Consider the following 12603-nt stretch of genomic DNA (forward strand, 5'->3'; position numbering starts at 1 on the left):
GATGTACAGAAAAATAATTCAGCTATACATGTGCATATATTCATTTTTAGATTCTTTTCTCATATAGGTTATCACCAAATATTGAATAGATTTCCTTTTTTCCTAAACAGTAGGGGCTTGTTGGTTATCTATCCTATATATAGCAATATATGTGTGTTCATCCCAGACTTCTGGCTTATCTTACCTCCCACATTTCCATTTTGGTAACAATAAGTTTGTTTTCAATAACTATATATCCATTTCTGTTTTAAAATAAGTTCATTTGGGCTTCCAGTTTAAGATGGCAAAGTAGAAGGACATGTGCTCATCAACTCCTGCAAAAGCACCAAAATTTCAACTAGCTGTTGAAATACCATCGACAGGAGGACACTGGAATCCACCAAAAAAAGATATTTTACACTCTAAGGACAAAGAAGAAGCCACAGTGAGAGAGTAGGAGAGGTGCACATGATAAAATCAAATCCCATACCTACCAGGTGGGTGACCCACAAACTGGAGAATAATAATACCAAAGTTCTCCCACTGTTGTGAAAGTTCTGAACATGACATCATGCTTCCAAGCCTTTGGATATGACAAAGGGACTGGGAATCCCTAGGGAATCTGACCTTGAAGGCCAGCAGGATTTGATTATAAGACTTTCACAGGACTCAGGGAAACAGTCTGGGAGACTCCAGTCTTGGAGGGCACAAACAAAAGCTTGCACAACAAGAAAGAGGAAAGAAGCGTGAACTCGCAGAAGACTAAACCAAAACTACCTGCTAATGTTGGAGGGTCTCCTGTGGAAGCATGGGTCAGCAGAGACTCACCACAGGGACAGGAGTCATGGCAGGAGTAGTCCAGGAAGGTCCTCATTGGTGTAAGCCCTTTTTGAGGTCACCAATAGCACAACCCCAGCCACAAGCAGATAATTGTATTAAAGTTTTACTGAGCAAGGCCCTACCCACCAGGGCATGACCCAGTTATTCCCACAGACAGTCCCTCCCATCAGGAAGCTTACACAAGTCTCTTAGCCTCCTCCATCAGAGGGCAGACAGAAGAAGCAAGAACGACAGTTCCATAGGGGCTAAAACAAAAGCCACATTACAGAAAGTTAATCAGGATGAAAAAGCAGAAAATTAAGTCCCAGATGAAGGGACAAGATAAATCCCCAGAAAAACAACTAAACAAAGTGGAGATAGGCAATCTTCCAGAAATAAAATAAAGAATAATAATAGTGAACATGATCCAGGATATTGGGAAAACAATGGAGAAGATGCAAGAAGTCTTTACCAAAGACCTAGAAGAACTAAAGAACAAACAGAGAAGAACAATACACTAGAAAGAATCAATAGCAGAATAACTGAGGCAGAAGAATGGATAAATGACATCGAGAACAGAATGGTGGAGATCACTGCTGCAGAAAAGAATACAGAAAAGAAATTAAATGAAGACAACACAGAAGACCTCTGGTACAACACTAAACACACCAACATTGGCATCATAGGGGTCTCAGCAGGAGAAGAGAGAGAGAAAAGGGCCTGAGAAAATACTTGAAGATATATAACTGAAAATTTTCCTAACATGGGAAAGGAAACATTCAACCAAGTCCAGGAATCACAGAGAGTCTCAGTCAGGATAAACCAAAGGAGGAACACACTGGCACACATGGCAATCAAACTGACAAAAATTAAAGAAAAAAATAAAATATTAAAAGCAACATGGGAAGCATGACAAATAACACACAAGGGAACTCCCATCAGGCTATCAGCTGATTTCTCAACAGAAACTCTACAAACCAGAAGGGAATGGAGTGAAATATTTAAAGTAATGAAAGGGAAGAACCTACAAGCAAGAATACTTTATCCAGCAGGATTCTCATTGAAATGTAATGGAGAAATCAAAAGCTTTCCAGAGAAACAAAAGTTAAGAGAATTCAGCACCACCAAACCAGCTTTACAACTAAATGCTGAAGAAACTTCTCTAGGCAGGAAACACAAGAGAAAGAAAAGACCTACAGCAAATAAACCCAAAACAATTAAGAAAACAGTAATAGTATCATGCATACATGCATGCGCTCACTTGCTTCAGTCATGTCCAACTCTTTGCGACCCTATGGACTGTAGCCTGCCAGGCTCCTCTGTCCATGGGACATCCCAGGCAAGAATACTGGAGGGGGTTGCCATATCCTCCTCCAAGGGAATCTTTCCAACTCAGAGATCAAACCCACATTGCCTGCATTGCAGGCAAATTCTTTAATGCTCAGCTACTGGAGAAGCCCATAATAGGATCATACATATTGATAATTACTTTATTTTATTTTTTTTTTGTTTGTTTGTTTGTTTGTTTTTTTTTTAAATATTATTTTATTAGTTGGAGGCCAATCACTTCACAACATTTCAGTGGGTTTTGTCATACATTGACATGAATCAGCCATATAGTTACACGTATTCCCCATCCCGATCCTCCCTCCCACCTCCCTCTCCACCCGACTCCTCAGGGTCCTCCCAGTGCACCAGGCCCGAGCACTTGACTCATGCATCCCACCTGGGCTGGTGGTCTATTTCACCATAGATAATATACATGCTGTTCTTTCAAAACATCCCACCCTCACGTTCTCCCCCAGAGTTCAAAAGTCTGTTCTGTACTTCTGTGTCTCTTTTTCTATTTTGCATATAGGGTTATCGCTACCATCTATCTAAATTCCGTATATATGTGTTAGTATACTGTAATGTTCTTTATCTTTCTGGCTTACTTCACTCTGTATAATGGGCTCCAGTTTCATCCATCTCATTAGAACTGATTCAAATGAATTCTTTTTAATGGCTGAGTAATATTCCATGGTGTATATGTACCACAGCTTCCTTATCCATTCATCTGCTGATGGGCATCTGGGTTGCTTCCATGTCCTGGCTATTATAAACAGGTGGGAATGCAAACTAGTACAGCCACTATGGAAAACAGTGTGGAGATTTCTTAAAAAACTGGAAATAGAACTGCCATATGACCCAGCAATACCACTTCTGGGCATACACACTGAGGAATCCAGATCTGAAAGAGACACGTGCACCCCAATGTTCATCGCAGCACTGTTTATGATAATTACTTTAAATGTAAATGAATTAAAGGCACTAACCAAAAGACATAGACTGACTGGGCAGATGAAAACATGTGCATTACCACATGTAAGTGTGTTTCCACTTACCACATCATTCTGCTTGAGCCCCCAAATTGTATGTGATTATTTTTATTGTTAGGTTAATCATATTCCCATTGTGGCTCACAGTTGTAATCATCTTTTATTTTTTTGTCTGGCTATTGATTGTGAAAACTGATAAACATCTTTTACCTTGTGATTATGTAGTTATTATTCATTTAATGCCATTGTATCATGATTGGTCAACAGAAAAATAATAAAACTCTGTATTACCAAACCTATCATTTAATAGAAAACTTTGTAATCCCTTTTAAAAAATTCAGATATATATCAGAATTACCTTGGAATTTTTTGAAAAATAGAAATGCCCAGGTAGTGCTTTTTTTTCTCCAGAGCCTCAGATATATTTCGAATGAGCAGCCATGTTTAAAAAAAACTGGACTATATGAGGATTTTTTTACTTTTATCTATTTTGTTTCACTTTTTCTATTTCATATTCAGTGCTCCCATTTCATTTAGCTTATTAGTTTTCCAATTCATCCATCTCTTTTCCCCCTTAATGTTCTTCTCATCTTTATCAAGCATAGTAGAAAAGCTTTTGTATACATATATATATATAAATAACATGTATATAATATATATATATTTCAGAAAAGATGAATTTTTGCCTAACTAAAATATTTGATTCTATTTGATGGACTTAGTATGAATAGAATGCTAGATATCTTATAATAACCTATAATGTAAAATAATTTCAAAAGTATGCATGTGTATATCTATAACAATCACCTTGCTGTGCACCTGGAACATAGTAAGTCAACTATATTTCAATAATATATATATATATATATATATAAAGATAAAAAAATAAAATAAGTTTGTTTATTTTCTTTTTCCTTTTTAAACTAGATTCCACATGAGTGATATCACATGATATTTAGCTTTTTCTGTATGACTTACTTAACTTACTATGATAACCTCCAAGTCCATCCATGTTGCTGCAAATGGTATTATTTCATTCTTTTTAAAGGTCAAAAAATATTTCAATGTATATATATATATATACCTACAACATCTTCTTTATCCATTCTTCTGCTGATGCACAATTAGGGTGCTGCTGTCACTTGACTACTATAAATAGTGCTGCAGCAAACATTGAAGTTCATGTATATTTGGCTGATTCATGTCAATGTATGGCAAAAAACACTACAATATTGTAAAATAATTAGCCTCCAATTAAATTAATTGTGGTTTTCTCTGAACATATATGCCCAGAGGTGGGATAGTTGGGTCACATGGTAGTTCTATTTTTAGTTGTTTTTTTAATTAAATGAACCTCCATACTGTTCTTTATACTAGTTGTACAAAACTTAGACTTCCACCAATGGTGTAGGAGGGTTCCCTTTCCTCCAACTCTCTCCAGCATTTGTTGTTTATAGAGATTTTGATGTTTGTCATTCTGACAAATATGAGGTGATATCTCATTGGAATTTTGATTTGCATTTCTCTAATAATTAATGATGTTGAGTATCTTTTCATGTGTCTCTTGCCCATCTGTATATCTTCTGTGGGAAAATGTCTATTTAGATATTTTTGCCCATTTTTTATTGGATTGTTTGTTTTCTGATACTGAGCTACATGAGCTGTTTGCATGTGTATATTTTGAAGATTAATCCCATGTTGGTCTCTTCGATTGCAAATGTTGTCTTCCATTCTGTGTATTGCCTTTCTGTTTTGTTTATGATTTCCTTTGCTGTGTAGAAGCTTTTAAGTTTAATTAGGTCCTATTTGTTTATTTTTGCTTTTATTTTCATTATTCCAAAATGTGGATCAAAAAAGATCTTGCTGTGATTTATGCCAGACAGTGTTTTGCACAAGATTTCCTCTAGCAGTTTTGTAATGTCTGGCCTTACATTTAGATCTTTGATTCATTTCTAGTTTATTTTTATGGTGTTGGAGAGTGTTCTAAATTCATTACTTTACATATAACTGTCCAGTTTTCTCAGCACCACTTATTATAGAGATTGTCTTTTCTCCATTGTATATCCATGCATTCTTTGAAGTAGATTAATTGAAGTTAGGTGTGTGAGTTAATTTCTTGGCAGTCTATCCTGTTCCATTGATCTATATTTCAGGTTAGGTGCCAGGACTATACTATTTTGATGAATGTGGTTTTGTAGTAGAGTCTGAAGTCTGGGAGTCTGATTCCCCCAGCTTCATTTTTCTTTCTCAGAATTCCTTTGGCTATTCAGGATCTTTTTTGTTTCCATATAGATTCTGTGGATGGTAACTAAAGAGATGGAATTAAAAGATGCTTTCTCCTTGGAAGGAAATTGTTAGTAACTCAGTTGTGTCCAACTCTTTGCAACCCTGTGGACTGTATCCTACTACACTCCTTTGTCCATGGAATTCTCCAGGCAAGCATACTGGAGTGGGTTGTCGTGCCTTTCTTCATGGGATATTCCCAACCCAGGAATCAAACCTGGGCCTCCTGCATTGCTGGCAGACTCTTTACAATCTGAGCTACAAGGAAAGGTTTGACAAACTTAGACAGTGTATTAAAAAAACAGAGACATCATTTTGCTGACAAAGGTCCAAATAGTCAAAGCTATGGTTTTTCCAGTGGTAATGTATGGATGTGAGAGTTGGACCATAAAGAAGACTGGGCACTGAAGAACTGATGCTTTCAAATTGTGTTGCAGGAGAAGACTCTTTAGAATCCCTTGTACAGAAAGGAGATCAAATCAGTCAATCCTAAAAGAAATCAACCCTGAATATACATTGGAAGGGCTGAGGCTAAAGCTGAAGCTCCCATACTTTCACCACCTGATAGGAAGAGCTGAATCATTGGAAAAGACCTTGATACTGGTAAAGATTGAGGGCAAAGGGAAAAGAAGGAAGCAAAGGACGAGATGGTTATATAGCATGACCAACTCAATGGACATGAATGAGTAAACTCTGTGAGATAGTGAAGGACAGGAGCATCTGGCATGCTGCAGTCCTTGGGGTTGCAAAGAGTCAGACAAGATTTAGTGACTGAACAGCAACAAAAAACAAAAGATTTCGGATTTTTTGTTGTTGTTGCTGTTGTTCTAGTTCAGTGAAAATTGCTGGTGATTACCTGATAGGAATTGCATTGAATCTGTAGATTGCCTTGAGCAGTATAGTCATTCTGGTGATATTGATTCTTCCAAACCAAGAATATGGAATATCTTTCTATCTGTTTGTGTCACCTCCAATTTCTTTCATCAGCATGTTATATTGTCATAATAGAGAGCTTTTGTATCCTTAGGTATATTTATTTCTAGGCATTTTATTAATTTGAGGTGATGGTAAATTGGTTTCCTTAAATCCCCTCTTTATTTTTCATTGTTAGAGCTTAGTGATCTCTATAAATTTTGTATGCTACAATTTACTTAATTCATTGATGAACTCTAGTAGGTTCCTGGGAGCACCTTTTGGATTTTCTGTGTAGCATACTGTTTATGGGGTTCTCAAGGCAAGAATACCAAAGTGATTTGTATTCCCTTCTCCAGTAGAACACGTTTTGTCAGAACTGTCCACAATGATCTGTCTGTCCTGGGTGGCCCTACATGGCATGACTCATAGTTTCATTGAGTTATACAAGTCTGTGATCCATGTGGTCATTTTGGTTATGTTTCTGTGATTGTGGTTTTCTTTGTGTCTGTCCTCTGGTGGATGAGGATAAGAGGCCTGTGTAAGCTTCCTAATGGGAGGGACTGGCTGTGGAGAAAACTGGGTCTTGTTCTGGTGGGCAAGGGCATGCTCAGTAAGTCTTTAATCCAATTTTCTGCTAATGCATAGGGCTGTGGGAGAGAAAATAAAGTCTCTCACTGTTTCCTTTGTTTACCCATCTAGTTGCCATTAACATAAAGGGTAAGAGACAAAATTGTTAAAAATAACAATAGCTTCCATATTTTATTAATGGATACACAATAAAATATGTAAATTGGAATATAACTAAATAAGGAGAATAATTCAGATTGGTAGAATTTTCTCATGGAAATGAAAATTAAATTATCAGGCAAAGGAGAAAAGTAAAGATATACCCATATTATGCAGTGGCTCAATGACAAAGAATCTGTCAGGAATGCAGAAGCTGCAGGAGACTCAGGTTTGAATCCTGGGTAGGGAAGATTTCCTGAAAGAGGGCATGGCAACCCACTCCAGTATTCTTGCCTGAGGAATCCCATGGACAGTGGAGCCTGGGCGTTTACAGTCTATAGGGTCACAAAGAGTCAGACACGACTGAAGCTATTTAGGATGTACACACAAGATGTATTATAAAAGCATTATAATAACCACCCATCAAAAAATATGATAAACATACAAATAATAAAGAAACAGAATTAAACCATGCAGCAACAAAATAATCAATAACTCACAATAAAAATAGTAGAAACAAAGAAATGAACAAAGGAACTACAAAACAATCAGAAAACAGTTAAAATTCCAATGGCAATTCTTTACCTATTACTAATTAATCTGAATAAAAATTGTTAAATCCTCCAATTAAAAGACATAGATTTGCTAAATGGATGAAAAACCAAAATTCAACTATATGCTCCTACATGAAAATTGCTTAAGCTTTAAGAACACCACAAGACTGAAAGTGAAGAAATAGAAAAATGTGTTTCATGCAAATGGAAACCAAAAGAGAGCATGCATAGCTATACTTACGTCAGAAAAAATAGGCATTAGGAAAAAACTGTAGTGAGACAAAGAAGGATGCTATACAATAATTAACCAATTGACTCATCCAGAGGATATAAACAATTATAAATACTTATGTACCAAATATTGGAGTACCTAAAAGTTGCAACAATTATTAATAAATCTTAAGGGAAAAATAGTCAGTGAAGCAATAGTTATTGGGGTTTCCAATTCTTACTTTCAACAATGTATAGATTATCCAGACAACGAATCAATAAGGCAACTTTGGACTTGAACTATACTTTAGGACAAATAAATATGATAGATATATGCAAGACATTGCATTCAACAGCAGCAGAGTACACATTCTTCTCAAGTGCACAAAAAACATTCTCCAAAATAGATCATATGACACATCACAAAAAATTGTCTTAGAAAATTTGAAAAGATTGAAACCACACCAATTATTTATTCAGACCACGATGAAATTAGAAATCAATAACAAGAGAAATTTGGAAATTTTACAAATCGTGGAGATTTAATGAAAACACTACTTAGCCAAAAAAGGGGCAAAAATCAAAAGGAAAATGAGAAATCATCTTGAGACCAATAAAATCAGAAGTTCAACATCAAAGCTTATCTATCTAATGCTGCAAAGGTAGTTCTAAGAGGGAAGTTCATAGTGATAAATGACTATATTAAAAAACATGACATATCTCAAATAAACAACCTCAATTTACATCTCAAAGAATTAGAAAAAGAAGGAACTAAGCCAAAAGATAGCAGAGGGGAGAAAATAACAAATGCAAGATCCAGGGTGAAAATGAATTAGAAACTGGAAAACATTTTTTAAAAAATCAATGAATCTAAGTATTGGCTTTTTCAAAAGATAAAAATAGTTGTCAATGTTATCTATATTAAGAAAAAATAGACAGGCTTATATAGATTAAATTAGAAATGAAAAAGAAGGCATTACAATCAATACCACAGCACAGAAATGCAAAGGATTATGAGATACTATTAACAACACATACCAACAAATTGGATAACCTTGAAGAAATAGGTAAATTCCTAGAAACATACAATCTTCCAAGATTAAATCAGGGAGAAATTTTTTAAAAAGCAGACTAATAATGAGTATATAAAAATTGAATTATGAATCAAAAATTTCCCAATACAGAAAACACCAGGATCAGATGGTTTCACTGGTAAATTATAATGAGAACTTAGCAGAATCAATGTCAATGTTTCTCAAAATCTTTTTAAATACTGAAAAGAGGGAAAATTTCCAAACTAATTTTATGAGGGCAGCATTACACTGATAGCGAAGTCAGATAAAACACTATAGAAAAAAATAATTACAGATCAATATCCCTGGTGAGTATACATGCAAAAATTGTCAGTAAAATAACAGAAAATGGAATTCAGCAGCACATTATAAAGAACATTCATCATGATCAAGTGATATTTATCCCTGGGATACAAACATAGTTCAACATATATGAATCAACAAATGTGATTAGTTCAGTTCAGTCACTCAGTTCTGTCTGACTCTTACAACCCCATGGACTACAGCACGCCAGACTTCCCTGTCCATTACCAACTACCGTAGCTTGCTCAAACTCATGTCCATAAAGTCGGTGATGCCACCCAGCAATCTCATCCTCTGTCATCCCCTTCTCCTCCTGCCTTCGATCTTTCCCAACATCAGGGTCTTTTCAAATGAGTCAGCTCTTAGCATCAGGTGGCCAAATTATTGGAGATTCAGCATTAGTCCTTTCAATGAAGAGTCAGGACTGATTTCCTTTACGATTGACTGGTTTGATCTCCTTGCAGTCCAAGAGACTCTCAAGAGTCTTCTCCAACACTACAGTTCAAAAGCATTGATTCTTCAGCACTCAACTTTCTTTATGGTCCAACTCTCACATCCATACATGACTACTGGAAAAACCATAGCTTTGAGGCGGCTTTGTCAGCAAAGTAATGTCTCTGCTTTTCAATATACTATCTAGTTTGGTCATTGCTTTTCTCCCAAGGAGCAAGAGTCTTTTAATTTCATGGCTGCAGTCACCATCTGTAGTGATTTTGGAGCCCAAATAAATAGTCTTTCTCTGTTTCCATTGTTTCCCCATCTATTTGCCATGAAGGACCGGATGCCACGATCTTTGTTTTTTGAATGTCAAGTTTTAAACGAACTTTTTCACTCTCCTCTTCTAATTTCATCAAGAGACTCTTCAATTCCTCTTCACTTTCTGCCATAAGGGTGGTGTCATCTACATATCTCAGGTTATTGATATTTCTCCTGGCAATCTTGCTTCTAGCTTGTGCTTCATCCAGCCCAGCATTTTACATGATGTACTCTGCATACAAGATAAATAAGCAGGGTGACAATATACAACCTTGACGTACTCTTTTCCCAATTTTGAACTAGACCATTCCATGTCTGGTTCTAACTGTTGCTTCTTGACCTGCATACAGATATCTCAGGAGGCAGGTAAATAAATGTGATACAACACATTAAAAATCATATATTAGTAGATACACAAAAAGCACTTGACAAAATATCACTTTCTTGATTACCATATTCAACAAATTGGGTATAGAAAAATGTTCCTCACCTTAATTAAGATCATGTACAACAAGGTCACTTTTAACACCATATTCGATGCTGAAAAGTTAAAAATGTTTCTTCTAAGAATGAGCTAAAAAATGATCCTCATCCTTTCCATTCACACTTATCACAGTTCTGGAGGTCCTACCCATAGCCATAAGTGTGAAAAATAAACAAAAGGCATTAATATACAGAAGGAAAAGGTAAAATTACATTTGCAGATAACAGGATTTTATATTTAGCAAATTACAAAGATGCAAAAAAGTGTTTAAACTAAAAATCATTTAGTGGAAGAACACAAAACCAACAAGGAGAAAACAAATAATAAGCTTTTTTTAAATCTGAAAAAAATAAGATGGTAATCTCTTCCACAATAGTGCCAAAATCAATGAAACACTTAGAAATTAATTTAACCAAAAAAACGATGGACCTGAACAATGAAAACTACATACCTATGATGAAAGAAATTAAAGAAAACAAAAATAAATGACAATATATCCTGTTTTCTTGGATTGGTAGAATTAATATTTTTTTTCTAATGTCCAAAGCAATTTACAGATTTAATGTAATCACTATCAAAATTTCAATACCATTTTTCATAAAATAAAAATGACCATATAAAATTTATATGGAACCACAAAACACCCATTATAGCAAAACCAATTGTGAGACAAAACAGAAAAATATGAAAGCTTCACACTACCTGTTTTCATGTTGTATTACAAAGTTATAGTAATCAAAACATTGTGGTGTTGGCATGGGCACATAGAACATAGTAGTAGAATAGAAAGTCAGACATAAAGGTACACTTATGCAATCAACTAATTCTTTCTTTATTAATTTTTAATTTGCCTTACAAAATTGTGTTAGTATCTGCTGTCTGTACAACAGAAATATGTTAGTTTTGTTCAATAGCGTCCAACTCTGGGAACTCAAGGTCTGTAGCATGTCAGATTGACCTTTCCTTCATCATCTCCCAGAGCTTGCTCAAACTCATGTCCTTTGAGTTGGTGATGCCATCCAACCATCTTGTCCTCTGTTGTCACCTTCTCCTCCTGCCTTCACTCTTTCCCAGCATCAGGGTCTTCTCCAGTGCTCTTTGAATAAGATGGCCAAAGTATTGGAGCTTCAGCTTCAACATTGGTCCTTCCAATGAATATTCTGGGTTGATTCCCTTTAGGATTGAATAGTTTGATCTCTCTGCAGTCTGAGGGAATATCAAGAGTCTTTTCCAACATCACAGTTTGAAAGCATCATTTCGTTGGTGCTCAGCCTTCTCTATGGTCTAAGTCTAACATGACTACTGGAAAAAAGCATAGTTTTGATTAGACAGACCTTTGTCAGCAAAATAATGTCTTTGCTTTTTAATATACTATGGAGGTTTGACATAGCTTTTCTTCCAGGGAGCAAGTGACTTTTAAGTTCTTGGCTGCTGTCACCTTCCACAGAGATTTTGGAGCCCAAGAAAAAAATCTGTCATTGTTTCCATTGTCTCCCCATCTATTTGCCATGAGGCAATGGGACCAGATGCCATGATCTTAGTTTTCTGAATGTTGAGTTTTAAGCCAGTCTTTTCACTCTCCTCTATCTCCTTCATCAAGAGGCTCTTTAGGTCCTCTTCACGTTCTGCCATTAAGGTGCTGTTATCTGCATATCTGAGGTTATTGATATTTGTCCTGGCAATCTTGATTATAGTTTTGCTTCATCTAGCCCAGCATTTCACAAGATGTACACTGCATATAAGTTAAATAAGTAGACTGACAATATACAGCCCTTTTGTACTCCTTTTCCAATTTTGAACCAATCTGTTGTTCCATGTCTAGTTCAAACTGTTGCTTCTTGACCTGCATACAGGTTTGTCAGGAGGCTGGTAAGGTGGTCTGGTATTCACATCTCTTTTAAAATAGGTAACTAATAAGAGCATATTGTAGAGCACAGGGGACTCTACTCAATACTCTGTGTTGACCTTAATCTGATGAAAATCCAAGAAAAGAGGAAATATATGTATTAATATATATACTTATCAGAGAAGGCAATGGCACCCCACTCCAGTACTCTTGCCTGGAAAACCCCATGGACGAAGGAGCCTGGTAGGCTGCAGTCCATGGGCTCGCCAAGAGTCAGACACGACTGAGCGACTTCCCTTTCTTTCACTTTTCAATTCCATGCATTGCAGAAGGAAAT

General features: G+C 36.0%; 1 protein-coding gene across 1 annotated transcript in view; it reads right to left on the reverse strand.

Annotated features, from left to right (window-relative positions):
* Positions 1-10095: 10095 nt before the first annotated feature.
* Positions 10096-12603, reverse strand: part of ARHGEF9 (Cdc42 guanine nucleotide exchange factor 9) — a 450802-nt gene continuing 448294 nt past the window's right edge. Inside the window, exon 13 of the mRNA XM_065915654.1 lies at positions 10096-10168. Within this exon, the coding sequence (XP_065771726.1) occupies positions 10155-10168 (14 nt within the window). The 3' untranslated portion in view covers positions 10096-10154. The remainder of the gene's footprint in view (positions 10169-12603) is intronic.

The sequence above is a fragment of the Muntiacus reevesi genome, chromosome X, assembly GCF_963930625.1.
Source record: "Muntiacus reevesi chromosome X, mMunRee1.1, whole genome shotgun sequence".
Lineage (NCBI taxonomy): Eukaryota > Metazoa > Chordata > Mammalia > Artiodactyla > Cervidae > Muntiacus > Muntiacus reevesi.